The sequence below is a fragment of the Poecilia reticulata genome, linkage group LG16 (assembly GCF_000633615.1).
Source record: "Poecilia reticulata strain Guanapo linkage group LG16, Guppy_female_1.0+MT, whole genome shotgun sequence".
Lineage (NCBI taxonomy): Eukaryota > Metazoa > Chordata > Actinopteri > Cyprinodontiformes > Poeciliidae > Poecilia > Poecilia reticulata.
Window position 1 is genome coordinate 27,848,550 of NC_024346.1, and position 20,948 is coordinate 27,869,497.

Below are 20,948 nucleotides of genomic sequence, written 5' to 3' on the forward strand. Positions count from 1 at the left end.
AGATCGTCTGATAGTCCAGTGATTTATATATAACCTCGGGGATAAATAATAATTAATAATAATAATAATAATAATAATTAAAAAAAAAACAACAACCGATGAACAAGTCCTGGAGGAGCGGTCCGGTAGAGTTCATTGGACCGGGGTCTGGACCCCGTGGTGCGGCGGCGTGTCCCCGTACACATCCTCGCTGCCCGGCAGCGCTCCTCCGGGAGGGGTCATGCGCTTCTCCTTCTGTCTCCTGTTACAAAACCAAACTCTCACCACTTCTTTCTCCAGGTGAAGACTGTCCGCCAGGGTGATTATTTCCGACGCGGCCGGCTTAGGGCACTTCAAAAAATGGCTCTCCAAAGCTCCCTTTACGCTCACCTCGATCGAGGTCCGTTTTTTCCGTTTCCTGCCCTGCGCCGCGATCTTGTCCAGGCTGGTCGGGCTGCCCGAGGTGGAGTCCGCCTCCTCCAGCCACTTGTTCAACAGCGGCTTCAGTTTGCACATGTTTTTGAAGCTGAGCTGCAGGGCCTCAAACCTGCATATGGTCGTTTGGGAAAACACATTTCCGTACAGGGTCCCCAGGGCGAGTCCCACGTCCGCCTGCGTGAAGCCCAGCTTGATCCTCCGCTGCTTGAACTGCTTGGCGAACTGCTCCAGGTCGTCCGACGTCGGCGTGTCCTCGTCCGAGTGGTCGTGGTGACTCTGCGGCCGGTGCTGGTGCTGGTGCTGGGACGCGGGGTGGCCGTGCTCGCTGAGGTGCGGGCTGTGGTGGTCCTCGTGGCTGTCCCGCAGGTTGTGGTGGTGCATCCCCTGGCCGCTCCCCGGGATCAGCCCGTTGACGCCGAAGCCCGGCTGGGAGTAAATAAGGCTTTGGCCGTTCGTCGTCGCCATGCTCGGTATGTGCGCCGCGGTGGTGGTCCTCCACGCCCGCGCGTCGTGGTGGTTCCCGTGCGCCTGGTGCACCAGGTGCGGCGGCCGCGACTGGTGCTGCAGGCTGCTGCTGGAATTGTGCATCTCCTCCCTGGCGCCCTGCACTGCGGGCTTGATGTCCTGCTCCGCGCCGATGGGGCTCGAGGACCACGGGGTCCCCTCTCCGTGGGACAACGCCGTGATCCACTGGTGCGCGTGGCTGAGCGTGTGGCTGTTGCTCTGCAGCGGGTAGTCGCTCTGCAACAAGCTCTGCGCGTCCCGGTACGCCGTGGCTTGCTGCATGCCGCCGGGCTCCGAGTGCACGATGGATGCGCTGGAGGTGAGGATGCTGTAGTGGTTAGACGCTGCGGTCGCCATGACTCCCGGAGCCGGACTGGTCGCTCTTATTAAAGGAACCTCGCATTTGACAGATCCGCTCCTGCCCATAGGCGGCTCACAGGCGCTCTGCCAAGTGGACGCCGAGGCGCACCTGGACTCCGCGCCGCCCCCGTCGCTCATTGGGCGTCGAGAAATGATGGACACGGTTGCCAGGGGCAACGGCGCGCGGATTGGCTCGGCGGGAGTCTCAACAAACACAGCCTTGTTTTGCCGGAGAGGTGCGAGTTGTTTGAGGCTCCTGTGGAAGCGGAGAGCCGGAGTGCGGCGCGAGGAGACGGAGCTCCGGGATCAGCAGGTGCGGCTGAAAGATCCAGTTGATTTACTCTGGCAGTCAGGTTTTTATCCGGACTCAGACTGCAGGTAGTCGAACTCCAGCTGCGAGGATTTCCTCTGATGTAGGCAGCAGATTTATTTTGTTGGTTAAGGTGTTATTGTGCACAGCAGTTTAGGTTGTGAAAATGTGATTATTTTAGTCATGTTTATTTTAAATGAGACAAATTAGTTGCACATTTGTGTCGTCTTTATGTGTATTTTGTAACACGTTGACTTTTTTTTTTAGAACAATTTTGATATTTATCACTGCAGGCTGGGTGATTGATTAGTAATTTTAGACCGTTTTATTTGTGCATTGCTACTTATTTAGTGTGTAAAAATTCATAACACCATTTCTCCTTACACATCATCATTTCGACTTCTTTAAATTAATGGAATCAAACTATTAGTTTAAAGATGTAAACTATATTACTATTTAGATTAACTAGTGACTAAATAAATGTTTAACTATTAATTAGCTGGAAAACTCAAATGCGTTTTTTGTTTTCGTTTCTGGATTAAAAACACTTTGAGAAAATGCTAACAACGTATGTTAGAGCTGCAACAAAACTACAATTTCCCACTATTTTTAGTTCCATAAACATGCATCCAACGGAGTAGAATGTAATTACAACTGCGGGTTTTAAGTTTAACAAGAAAATGAGCTAAAGGTTCGAAAAGTGCTTTGATAAATAAAGTAACAATCCTCGTTCTCTGTTGTATTTAATACAGTTATTAAACAAACTGCAGCGGGTTTTCTCTTGCATGTCCTCATGAGGGAACAAGTGTCAGGTCTGAAAAGAAACGGGAAATCATCCAGGAAAACAATATCTAGGATGTTTTATTTAACAAAAAAAAATGTTTTAATTGATTAATAAATATTAATAATATTTTCCACTACAAAAGACGTTTATTCCTAATTTAGTGATAGACAGTTTATAAAACAACATTTCCAGATTAAATAACGATCACCTCATAATCATGTCACAGTTCATTTTAGGCTGAGGGAATCTCCAGACTGCTAAAGTTCTGATTTTGTTCACTGGATATTTCTCAGAGATGCTCAGCTGCTCTCTGTAAACAAACTGAGCTCAACCAATCAACTTAAAGCTTTAGTGGGCGGGGCTACAGGCGAGGCACGAGCTGGTATTGGACGCAGTAAAAATAACACTGCTTTACTGCATTTGCCCCCAATTTTAAAACTACATGTGTAACTTGATCTGGTTGCTTTTAACTCTAACAGAAAAGCAACAGTTATTCAGACTTCCACTAAAATAATATGATACTTTGATTATGAGACATAAAGTCAATCCTTGTCAATGTTATCTTGTAACCTTTATCAACTGCTTGTTATTTGCAACTGAAATATCAGTAGAGGGAAATTTGTTTTTATTGTAAGCGAGGGAAAAGTGCGACAGCCTTTTTTCAGGCAGCTGACTGGCAGTGTGCAGCAATAGGTGGGGGAAGGGCCGTGCTATTCTCAGGTATGATCCAGAGAAAAGTGTCTGGCACTTCAGTAAACGGACTTGAAACGTAGCAGTTTGGAAATGATCACTTTTGAAAAGCTTGGCGTATACCTGATGCCAGAAGCCCAAGAAAGAAAAAGTAACTTTGAGCTGAGTTTTAGTGTCGCATATGATAAGAATATTTTGATTTAAAAAAAATGAAATAAGACAGTAAATGAAGACTTGAGGCGTCTGAAATACGTTTGCAGCTCTTTAAGGATTTATTGTGGGATTGTTACAAAGGCTGTGCAGAAAATGACTATCAGCAGGAAAAAAAAGTCAGTGAATTTGTTTCCGTGTGTTCTAGAGAACCGCTGTAGAAGCAATAGTGAGTCCAAAGACTTGCTCATCGTCCAATGAAGTGAAAACAGACAGAGGTGAACAGAAGGATTAAGTCCAAGCTAAGGCCTCCAGTCGGGGCACGGAGGGCAAAGCCTCCATCCCGTCCCAGCTGTCGCTGCCCCCGGTGTCAGCTTCAGGGACCAGGACTTTGTCCAGAGAGGGGACATTCCTGGCCGACTGCTGCTGGTTGCCATAGGGAGAGGTAAATGAAACAACAGCAGTTGCATCACTGCTGATGCCTCTCCCCCCATCCCACCCCACTCCAAACCATGACTGTCTAAAGGCCTCTATTTAGAGAGGCTCTGTGCTGAGGGGACAAAGCCTTTGCAGGGATAAAGGAGGGAGGAGTGAGGAACGCAGGCCCCCCAAAAGAAAGAAAGAAAGAAATAAAGAAAGAGAGGACTAGAAGAGCTGAAAAAGATGAGATTATGTCTCTCCTCAGAGCTGCTCCTCACTCTGTCGAGGGATAAATCAAAACCGAACAGAAACGCAATATTTTGTGACCGGAAGCAGATTTCAACTTTACAACTTCTGGGTGTTGTCACCAATTTAGATTTAAAGGCGCGGATACGTCCTACAAGTACGGATGCAATTAAAAAGCACTGTAGGTTGGTCTGGCCTACAACAATTTACTTCCCACCAGATATAATGTTATTACCTAGTGGCAACAAATTAAACCAATAAATCAGCCCATACACGTCCCGATATCTCCAATTTATAACTTTCTTGCTATGCAAATGACTGAAACTGTAATTAAACATTTTATTTAATAACGTGGACAGGCAGTAAAATTAAAAGGCAATAAAAAAGCAATCAAAGAAATACTTTCACAAAGAAAAAAAATCCAAAGTGTTCAGGGAACACACAAAAGCCTATATATTAAATATTCACTCTCACAAATCATTTTCAGCCATGTTAATTTATTAAAAAAAAAAAAAAAGTTCACACAAGGACACATGTCAAATGTGCAGACGGGAACATGAGAACAATGCAGAGGCATGCAGGAAGATTCAGGTGCTAATTGCATTGGGGTCGGTTCTCTCTGACCTGGAGTGGATTGTTTTATGATCCACGTGTTGGTTGATGGCGTTTCTAAAAAAATGTTATGGTTGCTTTGACTGCTTTTTTATTGGCAAGGGTGGACAATTTTAATCTGTATTTTACAAAATGAATGCTGCAAATTAAAACTATCTCATTGGGAAAGTTTGATAAGTACAACCACATACGCCTAATGTATCAAATATGATACAAAACAGACAGAAATTAAAGGCAGTCATCCAACTTTTTGAAAGGCGCATCAAATACAGAGTTCAAATTAAAACTATTATTTTCTTTACGTCATTGTTTGAATCAGGTTTAAAATTTAACTATACTTATAGCTTTAAACTGCAATAATTAGTTAGAAGCAGGTGCTGATTGCAGCATGTTCAGTTCTTTCTGACCTGCACTGGATTATTTTATAATCCATATGAAGGAGTTCCAAAACTTTTTATGGTTGCTTTGACTGCTTTTTTTTATTTTTTAGGTGGCCAGGGTGGACAATTTGAATGTGTATTTTTTAAAAATACTATAATACTGCAAATTAAAACTGTATTTGGTTGAGAAAGTTTGATAAATACAGCCATATATGCCTAGTGCATCAATTATGATACCAAACAGACAGAAATTAAAGGCAACTTTTTGTAAGAAGCATCAAATAAAAAGTTCAAATGAAAACTATTACTTTCTGAATATTATCTTTTTCCTAATAATTTGAAAGTTTGACTATCATAGCTATAAAATACAACAACTTGGTCAATTGCAGCATGTTGGGTTCTTTGGTTCTGCTTTTTGGTGACCTTAAATTATCTTAATAGGAGCTATAAGTAGGCCTGTCACGATTACAAATTTTGATCCACAATAACTTGTCCCAGACGTTATCGCGATAAACGATACTATTGTTGTTTTTAGACCCCCTTCAAGTAATATAATGGTGACAGCATGACAATGCAAGAACACATTCTCAAAAATCAATAAACTTTAAATTTTAATGAATATTTAACACTGGAACTGGAAGACATTTTAAATATCCGAAATAAATACACAAAACAACAGAAACAATAAATAAGATGAATCATGTAGATTCTATAAACAAAACTGTCCTTAAAAAAATGCTAAAAAAAAATGCTAGTTGAGACCAAAGCATCAAACTGAAGACCAACTTTGGTAGAAAGAAAGAGAAAGATAAATTGAGATTTTTTTAATTTATCATGCGATTACTTGATTTATCGTTCATTGTGAGGCCTAGATATAGTCGTCTTAATCTCAGTAGCACAGAACGCATCATTTTTTCCGCTTGTTTTTGATTGGATCAAATGTGCAGCGGTAAAAGCTGCTTAGCTGTGTTGTTTTTTTAGGGCAAACTAAAAATCTCAGTTTGGTTGGGAAAGTTTAATGAATACAGCCACATATGCCTAATGTATCGATTATGATACAAACAGAAATTAAAGGCGACCATTCAACTTTTAGTTAGGAGAATCAAATACAGATTTAAAATTAGAACTATATTGCTTTCTGAATACAATTTATTGCATCAGACTTTAAAAGGTTGACTATATTCATAGCTATAAACTGCAATAATTTACTACATTATTTCTTAAAGGCGCGTGTTGACAAGAAAATGACAAAAAATGCAAATATGCTGTAAATTCCTAGTACCGGTCATAAATTAAATATACTTTTATAGTGAGCATAAACATCATTACGATGTTTACAGCAGTAACACATGCACACTCTGTGATTTAAAGTGGATAATGAGGATCAAGAGAGTAACGCACACAAAATAGTCCTATTCCACGTAAAGCCGAGCTCTTTAATGAAAGATTTGTGATTGGGCCTTTAATGGATCTCATTTCATAGGCTAATAATCCTTTATAGATGTGGCTCCAGCTGCACTGACGGCTCAAGCAGCCACCAGGATTTAAGTTATGCCGCAAAAAGTTTCCGTGCACGGCTCGGTCATTCATTCTGCTAATATTCCACATTATTGTGGCGTAACATTGAAATCGGCCAAATCAAAAGAACATTGTGGTAATTAGGCTGTAATTCGAGGAATTACCACATCGCCACACAGGCTTAAACAGTCGTGTTGGGAGAAACGCGAAGCACATTATTTTAATGGCGTAATATGCAAACTACGGCTCGTTTCAATTACATGGCTTAACAATGCATAAATGATGCGAGCCTTGTTATTTGGACTTCAGGGTCTGCTGTTATTCAGTCGCTCGGAAGGGCCAACGATGGGGGCCCTCCTCCCAGGCACCGGGGTGCTGAGCTGCTGCCAAGCTACATTTAAGGGAGTGAAGTGAACGGTGGGGAATGTAAGCGTTAAATTAACAGTAGGATAATTATATGACCCGTGTGCTGTAAAGATTCAATTTCTAACGCTCTAATTAGGCGACTGTCTCCCCCATACATCAGCTCACATCCCTCTGCCAGTTTCTCACCCGAAAACGTCCTGCGAGCGGAAATAATTAGATTTTATTAAGACACGGCTCCGGTAATAAAGGAAATCAAAGGCTGGGGCTGGTTGGATATGAAATGTTTTCAGAATCGCCCACTTCCTCCTCACACAACTCGGCCCAGAGAATCCAAGGTGAGGGCTGTTTGAATATGGAGAAACTAGACTGTGATTGGACTGTGGAAGATTTAAAAAAAAATATTTTTTTACTGATATGATGCAGAGAAAGTAGCAGAATGCTAATGACCAACTTCATAGAAGAACCCTTGTTGCAGGGTGGTCATGTTTTCTAAATTTTAACATGTTTCTCCTGTTGTGTCTTAGGTCTTAAATACAAAACAGCATTCATGTTGAAGACATTCAGCACGTCAAAAACATCGAGACAACAAAGTTTATGGTTTCAGTTGAAGATAGTAAGTTTTATTCATATCTAAGGATCTATAATCATAAACACTAATAAAAATCCACAATAATCCAAATGCTTTCACCAGTAAGGTCTCTAATACTAAAATGACTGAGCCGTCTCTGAAAGGAGGAATGAAGCTCCACTGCACAAAACAATTAGCTTTGATATATTTGCCCAAAAATATCTTAAAACTGCAAACAAGCGTATTAGTTTGTAAAAGCAACAAGAAGAAAACTAACAAGATTCGCTACATTATTAGCTACATTAGTAGCTACATTAGTAGCTACGTTATTAACAACTTTGTAACAACCCATGACTAAAAAATTAATACATTAAGGCTGATATGTTTATATGGATCCTATTATTAAAATATATCAACTTAATGAACTTTAAGAATTTTTAAAACAGTTTGTATAGTTTTCAGTATTTCACTTTGTGTCCACCTTTGATTTGCTTAGCGACAGCGCTAATGCTAAAGACAAAGCTACTAGCATGTTAACCTTCATAAATGCGTCTCAGCGGTGGTTTAATTGAAAAGATTAGCATAATAAATTACATGAGAGACATGCAAAAAGTTTGTACTATTTCAGTAATGATTCATGGCTCAGTCATTATGAACCAATTCTTGCTTTTTGGTTGTTGTTTTTTTCAGGATGGACAAACCCTATGAATAAAATCATCATAATAATTAGAATTTAATAAAATTTTGTTCCGTTTGGATTTCATTAATCTTTCAGTTGTTACATTTACATAATACCAATTTAATGTAATTGATTAAAATCTACCAGACTAAAATGCAGCCAAATTTCTTTTCTGGGTTGAATTCTAGCAGCAATAATAAAAGAAAAAGTGTAAATGCTAAACATCTTAGTGATGTTTGCTGTTTTTTGGGCTGGCTGCAAAGATTCTAATTTTCTTTTTCTTTATAACTTTAACATTTAGTCATGTAATTCTGTTTCTACTTTAAATATTCACGTGTGAACCGACACACATCACATGTCCATCCGCCTCTAAAAGTTTTTTTTATCATTATTATTATTTCAGACCAGCATGCTTGCATCTCAGTCATTTTCTCCCTGTTTCAAGTCTTACATAATGGGAAGGCAGCCGACCCACGCCTTTCATCTTTACTGTAATTGTTGTGTGCATCAAAGATGGGGAGATTGACGGGGCTGCATGGGAGGATTAATACAGTGGGTGAGTGACGACATACTGAGCTGTTCGGTCAGGACGGAGTGAGAGAGAGAGATGGAGGGAGAGGGGGGGGGGGATGAGCGGATAAAAAAAAAGTAGGAGAGGACAAAAAGTGGGGAGAGAGTTAACGAGAGGGAGAGCATTAATTGTGCGCTTTGTGCCGGGGCTCTTTTGCTGAGTGTGGCTGTCGAGGTGCGGGCGCTCACCCCTCCAGCAGCCCGCCGTGATCTGAACCAGCTCTCAGGCTGCTGTATTCCAATGCAATTAGGCCACTCAAAGGCCTGCTTAAAGCTGCACCCCCACTACACACACACACACACACACACACTCAAATAGCAACAGCCCCTGTGGGTCCCCCCCCCTTCCATTGTAGCAGGGAGGTGTATTCTCTCGCTCTTTGAGGCCCCTGGATGAAGAGACCACCCCAGGGAGCAGAAAAGAAGCACATTTCTCTCCACTTTTCACTCCTTTTTTTCCTTATCTATCTATCTATCTATCTATCTATCTATCTATCTATCTATCTATCTATCTATCTATCTATCTATCTATCTATCTATCTATCTTTTCCTGCTTCTTCTGGTCTATCAGCCCAGGCACACACAGAGCACGCTCGCTCCTCCAAAGAGACGCAACTTGGAGTTAGTGCGCCGGATGAGACAAAAGAAGCAGAGCGACGGGGCATTACTATGATGGATGTCATTGTGGGACTGCTTTAGCAATATCGCTTCCCCTCTCCCTCTTTCATTATTCATGCAGCCCTATATTTCAACAAGTGGTGTGGGCCGTGCAGCTCACCAGCTATAGTCCACACAGGCTTCGGCACCGCGTCTCCCCCCACACACACACCCCACATACCCCACCACCCGCCTTTCCATCCCCTTTAACAGAGAGCTCCTCGCAATCTCTTGGCAGAGTTTCAGTGTGTCGTTCCCCAGAAAGCATTTAAAGCAGATTACAAACCTGACGCTACACCTCCCCAATAAAAGAAGAGAGAGAGAGAGAGGGAGAGAGATAGAGAGGAAAGGGAAAAAAAACTGGCACATTAACACCTGCAATACTGCTCAATGGCATCAGCAGATTAACGAGGTAATCCACACAATGAGGCCTTTGATTCGTGTGGTTTGGCAGGCAGCAACGCCAGGCATAATGCACACTGTTATTCCAGGCTGTCCCAGTGCAAGAGAAACCTGGCACAGGCCATTTCCTTTTTTTTTTTTTTTTGTCTTTTCATCAAGACAAGCTTTTGAAGAATTTTCCATCTCGTGCATCTGGTGCTTCTATAGCCTGAATCCTTGTCGGGAGAAATAACCTGCTGGCTGCTCCCCGTGGCACAAGCTTTTTTTTTCTTTTTTTTTTTTCTGCGGGGCTGTTTAAACAAGAAACCCTCCCCAAACCCCCAAACACACACACACACACACACACACACACGCACACACACACGCGCACTCTCGCACCCACCCACACACACACACACACACACACACACACACACACACNTCATAAATATTCATGAAGGCTTATTCATGTTCATGACAGGTGTTATATCATGTTTATGAAAGTGTCATGACAGTCTTATTCACCCCCCTTCAAATAAAGTGTTACTTTTCGTGGTAGTGTGAGGAGGTTTTTCAGTCATATAGAAATAGATGTATTTTGCAGAACTGCAGTGGAAACACTTCTTTCACGTCACACGAGTCATGTTATCAAACAGCCGGATGTTACTACTGGAGGAAACGACAAAGAACACGACAGGAAGTAGAGAAGGATTGTTAATGTGTATTTTTTTCAGACAATGAGCAGCTGGCTCCACCAGAACGTTCACTGCATCACAGTTCATAAAAAGTTGTGTGTCATTAAAACCTGTTGAATCCTTAACTCTTCTGTACAATCGCAAACTACAATTTCCCCAAAATGCCGCCTACGTAGTCGGTCCCAGGTATGATGAGCTTGTTGCTCCAACACCTGAATAAGACGCAGACGTCTCCTCAGATGGCGCTAGTGTCATGGCTGAATTATGACTATATCTCATGTAGCTGTTTATATCCGCCACTGACATGATTTTTAGTGAGTTATTGCGTGAACACCATTTTCACGTATGATTTCAATTTTACAGCGACTACGAAATTGTGTTTCCCCGACATACATTGACAACGATTTGCACACATTTGTAACGGAAACGCAGCTTCATACCACATGTAAGCTTGTAGAGTCAATGCTTTCTTCTACCTGCTGAGGCAGTCCTCACAACACACACACACACACACACACTCCTCCGCCCCCCCACATAAGGACGTGCGCGTTCGTGTGCTCGAGCCAGATATCGCGGTGCCATCGCTCATGTGCGGCTCGATTAGCCCCACGTGCCTCGTTCGTCAGACGCGGAGGCAGAAGCAGATGGCGGGAGCCGCGCCGTGTTACCAAGCCGCAGCTCTATGTAACGCTGCTCTAATTGAAACATCAATACCAGCCCGTCAATACGCCGCCGCTACTTTACAAAACACCACGAGCAACCTGACCCGCACTTGACTGATACAAGATTGAGACGACTTGATAAAAAACAACAACAACAACAAAAAAACGCTATTGTAAAACGAAACAAAAAAAACTTTTTCCCCTGTAAAGTTTTTGTCCCTTCTAAATATTCTACCAGCTAGGAAGATATTTTCCCTCCATCGCATCTTTCTCACCCAGCATGGCACATTTTTGATAATAAAAAAAAAAGAAAGAAAAAGTTGAGGGAGCGGCCACGCGGCTGTGATCAGTAATTCGACGCTATCGAAAATTCAGCGGAGAACAGAGAGAAATTAGGCGGCTAGGAATTAATTTGTTATTTGTCCAGCTCAATGAGGAGTGACGCAGCCTCCTTAATGAACGGGTAATCCATTTCTTATTGCAGCCAAGCTGAATTCACCCTTCACTGAAGTGGAAAAAGACAAACATATCGCTCGCTAACCCTTCGCAACTCGAGGAGGCGAACTGAGGAGCGTTGAAACCTCTTCCTCAAACTACTTTTTCTTTCTTTCTTTTTTGGCGGAGTGGGAGAAAGGATTGTTGTGTTTGTGTGCAGTTTGGGCAGGTGGGAAAGGGGAATGGGTAAAGAATTTACAAGCAATAATCACAGCTGACACTGAGGTCACACACAGTAGAAAATACAAGTGGATTTGTGTTCAATTGGCTTGCTGCACAGAGGAAAACAACAGTCTTTATTTAATCATGTTCCATGTTGGGTCTTCTACTCCCCGACACATACTACACCCTCCCAACCTCTTTCTTTTTCTTCTTACAGAGCTTCACCTAGTGGTTCTGATTGGTCCAATTGGTCCCTCTTCATGGCGACACCCTCTGAGTCTTATGATGGTAAGGACCAGCTCTGTCGGTCCGTCTTCTTCCTTTAGGTTCTGTTTTCGTCATCAGAATAGGTCTGGGTCGTAGGGAGGACATCTGCTGAACATCTGATGGACGTAGCTGTGGAAAAAAAAAGTGACAGTCATTCTAATCATATATGCATTGAACACATCCATGGTTTTCTAAATAGATATACAATGCAACCCCAGTATTGGCGAGAATTATTGACCATAGTTGACCGCAAACAGAAGAAATGTAGAAATACTTAGACGCCTCTGAAATGATAAGAGTTGCCAGTTTTAATAGTTCAAACATAAAATTTACCTTAATATGCCTTAACACACATGGTAGAAGCATTTTGGCAATACCACAGGAGCTAACATCCACAACACTGATACAACCAATCAGTGTCAAGGAAAGGAAATAGCGATTCTTCTTTGGCTGATTTGTAAACCTCGATCTATTGTGCATCAAGTAGCAATGTGCCTCGGTATTCAGCTTCCCAAGGTGGATTTCTTTCCAATGTCTTAGTTACGTTCTACCAAAAAATGGTCGAAAACTGAACTGCAGATAGACGGGGATTCACTCTATCCACATGAAATTCACACCAAATTTTGGTAACAAGCCAAGTAATCCACACATGCAAAGATAACAACAAATTCGTTGTTTGTAAAGTTATGTGCGATGAAGTGAATTGGTACAGGGAATAACTACTGAACACATGAACAAAACGAAGCCTAGAAGACAAAAAAACAACAACAACTGAGATCTGTCAGTATTTAGAATCAGCTGCGATCAGCTGGTTTAATATTAACTCATTAATATTAACTGTTTTCTTGTTAGCAAAGTATTGGACAGAGAGATAGGAAATTTTAATAAAAAAGAAAGTTGCACCGTTGCAAAACATTTGGACGTCAATGGTTATGGGATGTCTTTCTAAACCTCTAAATATTCCAGTGAACGCCAGTTGGGGCCATAATCCAGAAGAGGAGAAGTTCAACATAAAGCAGACACAGCCAGGCGTCTCTCATAGGATTTCTGATGGAAAAGTCAAAACTGTTGTCCAAGAGCCAAGAAGCATTAACAGAGATCCTCAGAGAGACCCAGGAGTAGCAGGCAGAGTTTTACCTGGAGATTGAGGCTTAAGCTAAACTCTTTGCAGAAATCATTTTTGGAGGAAGAACCATTACTGAATGGAGGATGAATGGATAAATGTACCAGGACAACCTAAACATCTGAAGATGACTTCCAAGGAAGACAATGGAAATAGAGTTGATAAGGCTAAAAAAAAAAAAAAAAAAAACCATATTTAAGATATTTATGTAATTATTCCCTGTTCCAATAAATGTTTTGACCACAACTTTATTTATAGACTAATTTGCTTTGTTTTTTTATGTGTGGATTACTTGGGTTGTTGCTGAGAACTGGAGGAAATTTCATGCCAGTAACCCCATTTGAAATATATTTACTGAGAAGAATATTGACATGTCCAATACATATTTTACCCACTGTATATGTTATAATAAATTAGTCGATGCAAGTCTACATTTAATCTGTGAAAAAGGTCTTTTAACAACTTCAGGGCATCTGCAGGTTCCACCAACTTAAATGTAAGACTTTTTAAGGCCATTCTGAATGGAATTTATGACCTGTAAATAAATCTTATAGCTTGACAACAGAAGTCAACCAATCGCTCAGCTAGCTGGTGGCAATTTAGCGTTTTCTTAACCATTATGGACCTGAAAAAGCTCAATAGTTAGCTAGCGAAGGCGTATTAGCAGCTGGTTACCATTAGCTGCAACCGCCTCGAGTCTTGTGACTCAAACATTTGTATAACAGTAAAGTCCTGCAAGAAAAAGGAAAACTACATGAGATTAAATAGTCCTACCACAACAAAATTTAAGATCTGTGATTTTAAAAAAAAGAGAAAAAGAATTTAAGACATTTTAAGGCCTTAATTTTAGATACACGAATACAAGAGTTTTTAAGGACAAGCAGACACATTTAACTAACAAATCTTACTAAGAGCAGTGGTTTCTGATATGGCTCACTACCCAGGGCAGAATGTATAGAGGGCGCCACCATCAACAAAGAATCAGTCATTTGTTGGTGTTAGAGTCGTAAGAAAACGTGGCCCTGCATAAACAATACCTAAATATATTCAAGTGTTTTCCTCTGATTCATTATCAAAATCCAAATTTTGGTATTTTTGAAGGAGTTGCTTTATTTAAGCATCTCCAGTTTTAAATCATTTCTTTCTCTATACAGCCAATTCTTTCAAGTACAGTTATTGCTTCAATTTACTTGTGTGTTGATGCTATGCTTGCATAAAAGCCTCACTTAACACACTGCCACCTACTGGGCAGCTAGTGTAGGTTCACAAAAGTATCTATCTATCTATCTATCTATCTATCTATCTATCTATCTATCTATCTATCTATCTATCTATCTATCTATCTATCTATCTATCTATCTATCTATNTCTATCTATCTATCTATCTATCTATCTATCTATCTATCTATCTATCTATCTATCTATCTATCTATCTATCTATCTATCTATCTATCTATCTATCTCTCAGCTTCTCTATGTTTCTAGAAAGCTCTATATGAATAAATATTAATCTAGCATTAGACCCAGGCTGCCATTCATGCAGTGAGATTTTTCCTGCCAACAATGAGCAACATATGAAACCTAAAAGCCACAGCTACATATTTGTGGGACGAAAACATTGATTTTACGAACTGAATAATTGTCAAAATATTTGCCAGCTTCAATAACCGTTCCAGCTGTAGACATCAACATATGCAACGTAAAACCCCCCAAAACAAACATACATTTTGGTGGCCAAGCAGGCTTCCTGCCAGGTGTGCCTCACATGAAAACACATATTTGTCTGATTGAAAAATATTTTCCCGCATCTCATCCAAAAAAAATTCAAAAACGCGCTGCAGTTTACAAACCTTCAAAGCCTCCCTCCACGTCGGGGGCTGGATGAGGCTCAAGCTCGTCGTTCTGCCTCCTGTAGTTTCCGACATCTGGAAGAGATGTTTCATATTAAAGCAGGCAGTGTGAGTGGCATGTGCCAGTTTCAGAACTAGAAATACAGTGGAAATTATTTTACTGTTTTCTGCACTTCTACGCTACATAATAAAGCAGAAGAGGTTAGGGCATCGTATGTGTGTCAAACTCGAGGCCCAGGGGCCAAATCCAGCCCAGTGTAATTTTTCATGTGGTCCTCTGGACTTTAAAAGCAGGATTCTTCAAAGTGTGGTTTGGGGGCCATTTGTGACCCTTGATATGATTTTTTAACCCCTGACCACAACAAGACTAGAACAGTAAAAATGTGGCCACTAAAACAGAAAACAGTTCATGACCCCCAAAAATGTGGAAGTTGTCTATTTCTCTTTTAATAAATCCACAGTTTTTCATGTTTTGGATCTTTACTGATACACAGATTTAATTAAAATGTTGTTTATTGTTGAGCAGATACAAAAACAAAATAAGGGTAATCAAAGAAATTTTTACATCTTTAATTTAAAGATGTAGTTTAAATCCGCCAGTTTTGGCCCCCAAGGCAAAATGCTTGAACACCACTGCTCTTAAATACAATTTTATCAACCAAATCAAAGCCTTTTTTTTAAATTCTGCTTACCGTCAAAGTACATTAACATGAAAAGAAGCTCAATATTTAATTTCAAGAAGCACTCAACAAATGCAAAAGAGCTATTTATTAATATTTTAACAGTTTTATCAATACATTCTGCTATAACAGGCCCTTTGAGTACATCCAGGATCTTGACATGACCCAAAAATGAAAATGAGTTTCACACTCCTGCCATAAGTATCAGTGCTCAACATTATTAGACCCACACTGGTAAAGGTGAGGGGCTTTCGTTCCCTTAGAGTCCCACCCACACACCTGGCGGCAGCCGGGGCAGAGGTCATTTTCTGGAAAGCTCCTCTACACACGCACGCACACACACACACACACACACGCACAACATTCGTTCCTGTTAAGATTCCTTGATGTCTTCCATCTGCTACAGCGTGGCTTACAGCAGGAGTCACGACTCCTCTGACATGCTTCTGCCGCTTTGCGTAGAAGTCACGGGTGAGAAATTTTCGAGCAAACACACAGAGAAAAAGACATTCACAGAGAATTTAGTTTCACAGTAAAAAAATAAATAAATATAAAATCGACAAGGACAAGCAGCTGAACAAGCTCCGTCCAACAGGAGCAGCGTTCAGCTCGCGGTAACAATGTGATCTTGGCTCAAGTTTTCAGCCAGCGTTGACGTCTCTCTCTCTCTCTCTCTCTCTCTCTCTCTCTCTCTCAGAGTTGTGAGGATTCCCGAACTGGCAGCTTTTCAGCGGGGGTTTTAGCGATACAGTATTTACAAGGCATGAGCAAGTGGGAGAGCTGCAACAGACGGCGCCGAACACGGCGCTTTCAATTATTTCTCACAGCATTCATGAAAATAGAAGCACAGCAGGGAGTACAGTACGAGCGACCAAACTATAAAAAGAAACGCTGGAAAAAAAAAAAGAGAGAGAGAGAGAACTCCCAAGCTAATCTAAACGGGGTGTGAAGAGCTCGGAGTGGTACATGTCTCAGAAAAAAAAAAAAAAAAATGAGAGATAGAGACAGAGTGTTGGAGCGCAGACAGAGCGGAGCGGTGATGGGGAAAAAATTGCTGCATAAATAATTAGAGGGAGGTTGAAGTTGAGATTTGATTGCATTTTAAGAGTCTGTTTTGAGAGTGAAAATGGTCTGATAACCTCAGCAGGGGGGCTCATACAATTAGATCCATATTTAAGAAGCAAGTGAGAAGGGTTTACGACAAGTTCTGGCAGCTTTATGCGCCGTTTTTGCATGATCGCTGGTTATAAAGTGTTAACAGTTGCTAGTTAGCAGAAATATAAAGAGCAGCTTAGGGCTGATGAGTGATTTATTGTCCGTGAACAAAATGACTGCACTAATAATAAACCGTGTGTGTTAGAGGTAGGGCTGTATTTCAGGCTAGCATCTTTAGTATTTATGATGAAACAAATGCTAGTTCCACTGGCAGATTGTTTCAAAAATAACAAGACATTTTTCCCATGTTAGAAGTGGAACTAGGACTTTTTCATCAATATTAAGGAATTACTGAAAGTAAACCAGCACATATTTCTTATGAGCCAGCTTTGTCTAATTTCCAGTGTACTAAGATATTTGCATTAGAAATTAGACTAAAATTAAAATTACTTTTCAAGACTTTGTGTTTTTGCGTTGTACTGATCAACTTAATGTTTTTAAGATTTTATATCTGTCAGTTGTGATGCTTTTCTGCTTAAAGGTAATAAAACACAACAGATTAGGATATTAACATCAGATAACATTTAAATACAGAAATGTGGGTTTTATGAAGTATGTTTAATACCTGCTGAATGGTTGTTATTTTCAAAAGGTATTTTGAATCTGATTTCATTTGAATGCATGTTCTGATTTATTCAATAAATAAATAAATCAGTCAGTTTCTTGACTAACTGCTGTAGACTGATAACTGTAGACTTTTTAAGCCGTGAGAGAAGAGCGTGAAGAAGAAAACTCTCAGCATTTTTTACCAGATAAGCTTTAGTTAGTTTGTAAACAATAATACAGAAATTCAGGAGTTTTAGTATCACTCACTAATGTGTTGTTGTTGTTGTTGTAATGTCATTTATGGGTATTTTTTCTAAACCAACTTAAACTCTGTTCTCTTGTGTGTAACTTCCTCTCAGGTCAGCGTCATCTCTGAGGAGCTGCTGCTGCTGGTTGGACATCCTGCTTCATGTTTCAAATCACTGTTTTTTCTTATGAGAACAAACTAAAGTTGTCAGTCTATCTTAAAGCAAACATATTTAGTCGTAATTTCGATTAAAATGCATGTTGTTTCCATCCACCATTAAAGTACAGATTGTTTAAACACCTCGTCTTATTTACCACTGTTCAGGTTTTCACTCTTAAATGAACAAAAATAGTTGTTTTTCCACATATTGACATTATTACAAATAAAATAAAGCTGTCTTTAAGATTCATTTTGGTTTTTGTTGGTAATTTTGCACGATTTTCTAAACTTCTTGTGCAACACACACACCAACAGAAGCAGACTGATGACAGGAATCTGACAGTATTTATCTTGATCAACCTGAAATGGTTGGAAACTTTCTCTAATCAGTAGCTGACATTTATTTTTTGAAATTTGACATTTCAAAAAGAAATCTACTTAATGGTGACAGGAATTTAGAAAAAGCTCTAGTTCCACCATAAAAAACTTTTGGCATTGAATGAGATTTTATTTATTTTTTTGCCATATCAAGATTAGTTTGTTTTAGGGATGCACCGATTGCAGTTTTTTGGCCGATCGGCGATTAACTTTCTTTTAAAAAGCCTAACTTACTGATTCCGATTTTGGCCGATACCAGTTTTTTGTCTGAAATGTTGCTGAATTGGCAACAATGAAGTGACTATTGTTAACTGTAAATGTGTAGACATGAGCTGGTCGGCCGGTTTGTCAGTCAAACCTCTCTCACGGGAGAAAAGAAAAAGAAAAAGAGAAAAGAAAAGCACAATGGTTGATTTTTTAGACCTTTGCTGAGGTTGATAACATCGGTGGATAAGATCAGGTTCACATGTAAAAACCGGCCGATCACTGACCTCCCAAAATGAAGGAAATCAGCACAGATAAATCGGATGGTCGATAAAGCCTAGTTTACCTAAACCTAGTTAATTTTGCAAAACAGCAATGGAAAGGTTTTGTTGGTATCACACGTGTCACATGATCAGCAACCGGATGTTACCACTGGTGCAAACCACGAAGAAGACGACAGAAAGTGGTTGGAGCACGATGGCACGGTGTGGTTTTTAATGACACACCGCGTGGACAAACGTATTCACATGTGATTTTAATTGCATTTCTTATTTAATGGAAACACTTCAACTGCAAAATTGTGTTGTTTTTTTTTACATTAGCGGAATATTTACAAAGTCTTTGCGCACATTTGTGATTGAAACGCAGAAAAATCACATGCAACAGGGAAGCAAATAACTGCTAAGATTAAAAGCTTTATTAGGACATTTTCAAACAATCTAAGCTGTGCAATAAACAGAACACCTCTGTGCTCTCTGTCCCTCTCCCAGGAAGAAGGATATGCTCCCATTCAGATGTAGTATTTGTTTCTCAGCTCCTCTACTATCTCAGTGGGACCCCCCCTCATCCCTCAATAAACACACACACACACACACACACACACACACACACACACACACCAGCCCACCAACAACCCCCCCCAACGTAATGGATCAAACAAAGGACATCATTTGTAGGCCAAGTCTTTTTCTGAGTGTCTCTTTCTTCAGCTCTGCATACCAATCCAATACAGCCCAAGGAAGAAAAAAATAAGCCACGCTGTGGAACCTGTGTGTGTGTGTGTGTGTGTGTGTGTGTGTGCGCGTGTGCGTACGTGTGGACTTGGGGGTTGGAAGGTCTGTTTGCCTCTCTGCCAAGCATTGATTTATCCTTTTCTCCAATTTATTTCTCCTCCTTGCTCCTACAATCCATTCAGATCTGCCTCCAGGGGAGGAACTCGGGGTAAAAACGTTGTCAGGTCTCGTCGCCGCCTCCTAACACCGGCTCAAAACTCATCTACAGGCCCAGAGGAGCACACACCTCTGCAAGGACATGTCAGCCAGAAACGCACGCACGCACGCACGCACGCATCTTTCATCTACAGGCAAACTTTCATCAGCGCTACAATTGGTTTAATAATGCAGCACCGACAAACACAGAAGGCGATAAAAGATGGGCGTCTGCATTGCATCCATTGAAACTTGCTGGTTACGACGCGGATCTGATCTGGATGTTTAATTGTTCCTCGTGATCTGAACAGAAGACGATCTGATCGCAGTAACAGTATCTGAAGTCTCGATATGTCTGATCCTCTATCTCTGACATTTTCAGATCCTATTACCCAGAGTCGAGGATTTGTCTCCTGAACGCCTCGCCGGTGACGACAGAGCTGAACAGAAACGCTGCATGCGCACAAATCCTACAGTTATACCCCAACACACTCGCACACATACGCACACACACGCACGCACGCACTCACAGACACACACACACACACGCACGCACGCACGCACACACACACACGCACACACACACACACACACACACACGTTGAGCCGTATGGCAGAGATCTGAGAGCCATTCTTCAGTGTCACCGTGAGCGACGCCTGGCACATCCTCACACCTGAAGTTGATCAATGCAGATATGTCCAGGGGGAAATTGAAATCCATAGGAAATTAGGCGGCTCCAGTGATTTATTGGAACAGTAAATCACAGCATGTGTGTGTGTGTATGCGTGTGTGTGTGTATGGTGTGTGTGAGATGCTTTACCTCTGTGTACAGTACTGTACCTTGTGTTTGGTTGGCAAAGTGATGTCGCCAGCTCGTACTTTCCTGTCCCTCTCCATGTGGAAGACCCACTGCAGCACGTCCAGAGGAGGGGAGCGGTCCCTCCGGTAGAGCCCACCGTGAGGGACCAGGTGACGGCCCCCCATGGACACGATGCTCCGCAGGGGCCCCTCTGAGACACAACAGAGAAGAACGGAGAATTCATAATGCAGCTCAACTCGGCAAGAAACACAAAATCTTACCAAGTCATTTTGGTCGAGTTTCTAGTGCAAATATCTTAAAACACTTGAAATGAGACAAAACTAACTTACAAGTGACTTTTCAGCAAGATATAAGAGCTTGTTTTAAGTGAATAATTCCTTAATATTATTAGATGTTTTCATAGTCTTAGTCTGAACAGAACTGCGTGTTACACATTGAAAATGTTTGTAAACAGCAAAAACTGCAAAACAGCCAAAACACTGAGTTCTTTTAAATCAAGGCTAAAATCCTGATCTGTTTAGAGTTGCTTTTGAACATTGATCAATATATCTGATGTGTTTTAATGATTTTGATGATGGCAATCGACAAAACGTAATGTTTGTTACTGGCTTCTCTTTTGGTGAC

General features: G+C 41.0%; 2 protein-coding genes and 1 pseudogene across 5 annotated transcripts in view; 1 reads left to right on the forward strand and 2 right to left on the reverse strand.

Annotated features, from left to right (window-relative positions):
- Nucleotides 1-17,963, forward strand: part of fbxl4 (F-box and leucine-rich repeat protein 4) — a 46,917-nt gene extending 28,954 nt beyond the window's left edge. For 2 of the 4 annotated variants that reach the window (XM_008431877.2, XM_017309409.1), the window contains exons 10-12: nt 3,424-3,660; nt 11,844-11,914; nt 17,667-17,963. The gene's annotated coding sequence lies outside the window, so the exon portion shown is untranslated. Of the gene's footprint in view, nt 1-3,423; nt 3,661-11,843; nt 11,915-16,243; nt 16,453-17,666 lie in introns of those variants that run through there. The other 2 variants (XM_017309410.1, XM_008431876.2) reach the window with 2 other exon arrangements.
- pou3f2b (POU class 3 homeobox 2b) lies at nt 7-1,694 on the reverse strand. Its single transcript, XM_008431868.2, has one exon. The coding sequence runs from the start codon at nt 1,417-1,419 to the stop codon at nt 133-135; it is 1,287 nt and encodes a 428-aa protein (XP_008430090.1). The 5' UTR covers nt 1,420-1,694; the 3' UTR covers nt 7-132.
- LOC103478225 (proprotein convertase subtilisin/kexin type 4-like) overlaps nt 14,452-20,948 on the reverse strand; it is a 198,200-nt pseudogene continuing 191,703 nt past the window's right edge.

What these genes read in the sequence shown, in the direction of transcription:
- pou3f2b (XM_008431868.2), bottom strand. Translation starts at nt 1,419, where the DNA reads ATGAGCGACGGGGGCGGCGCGGAGTCCAGGTGCGCCTCGGCGTCCACT.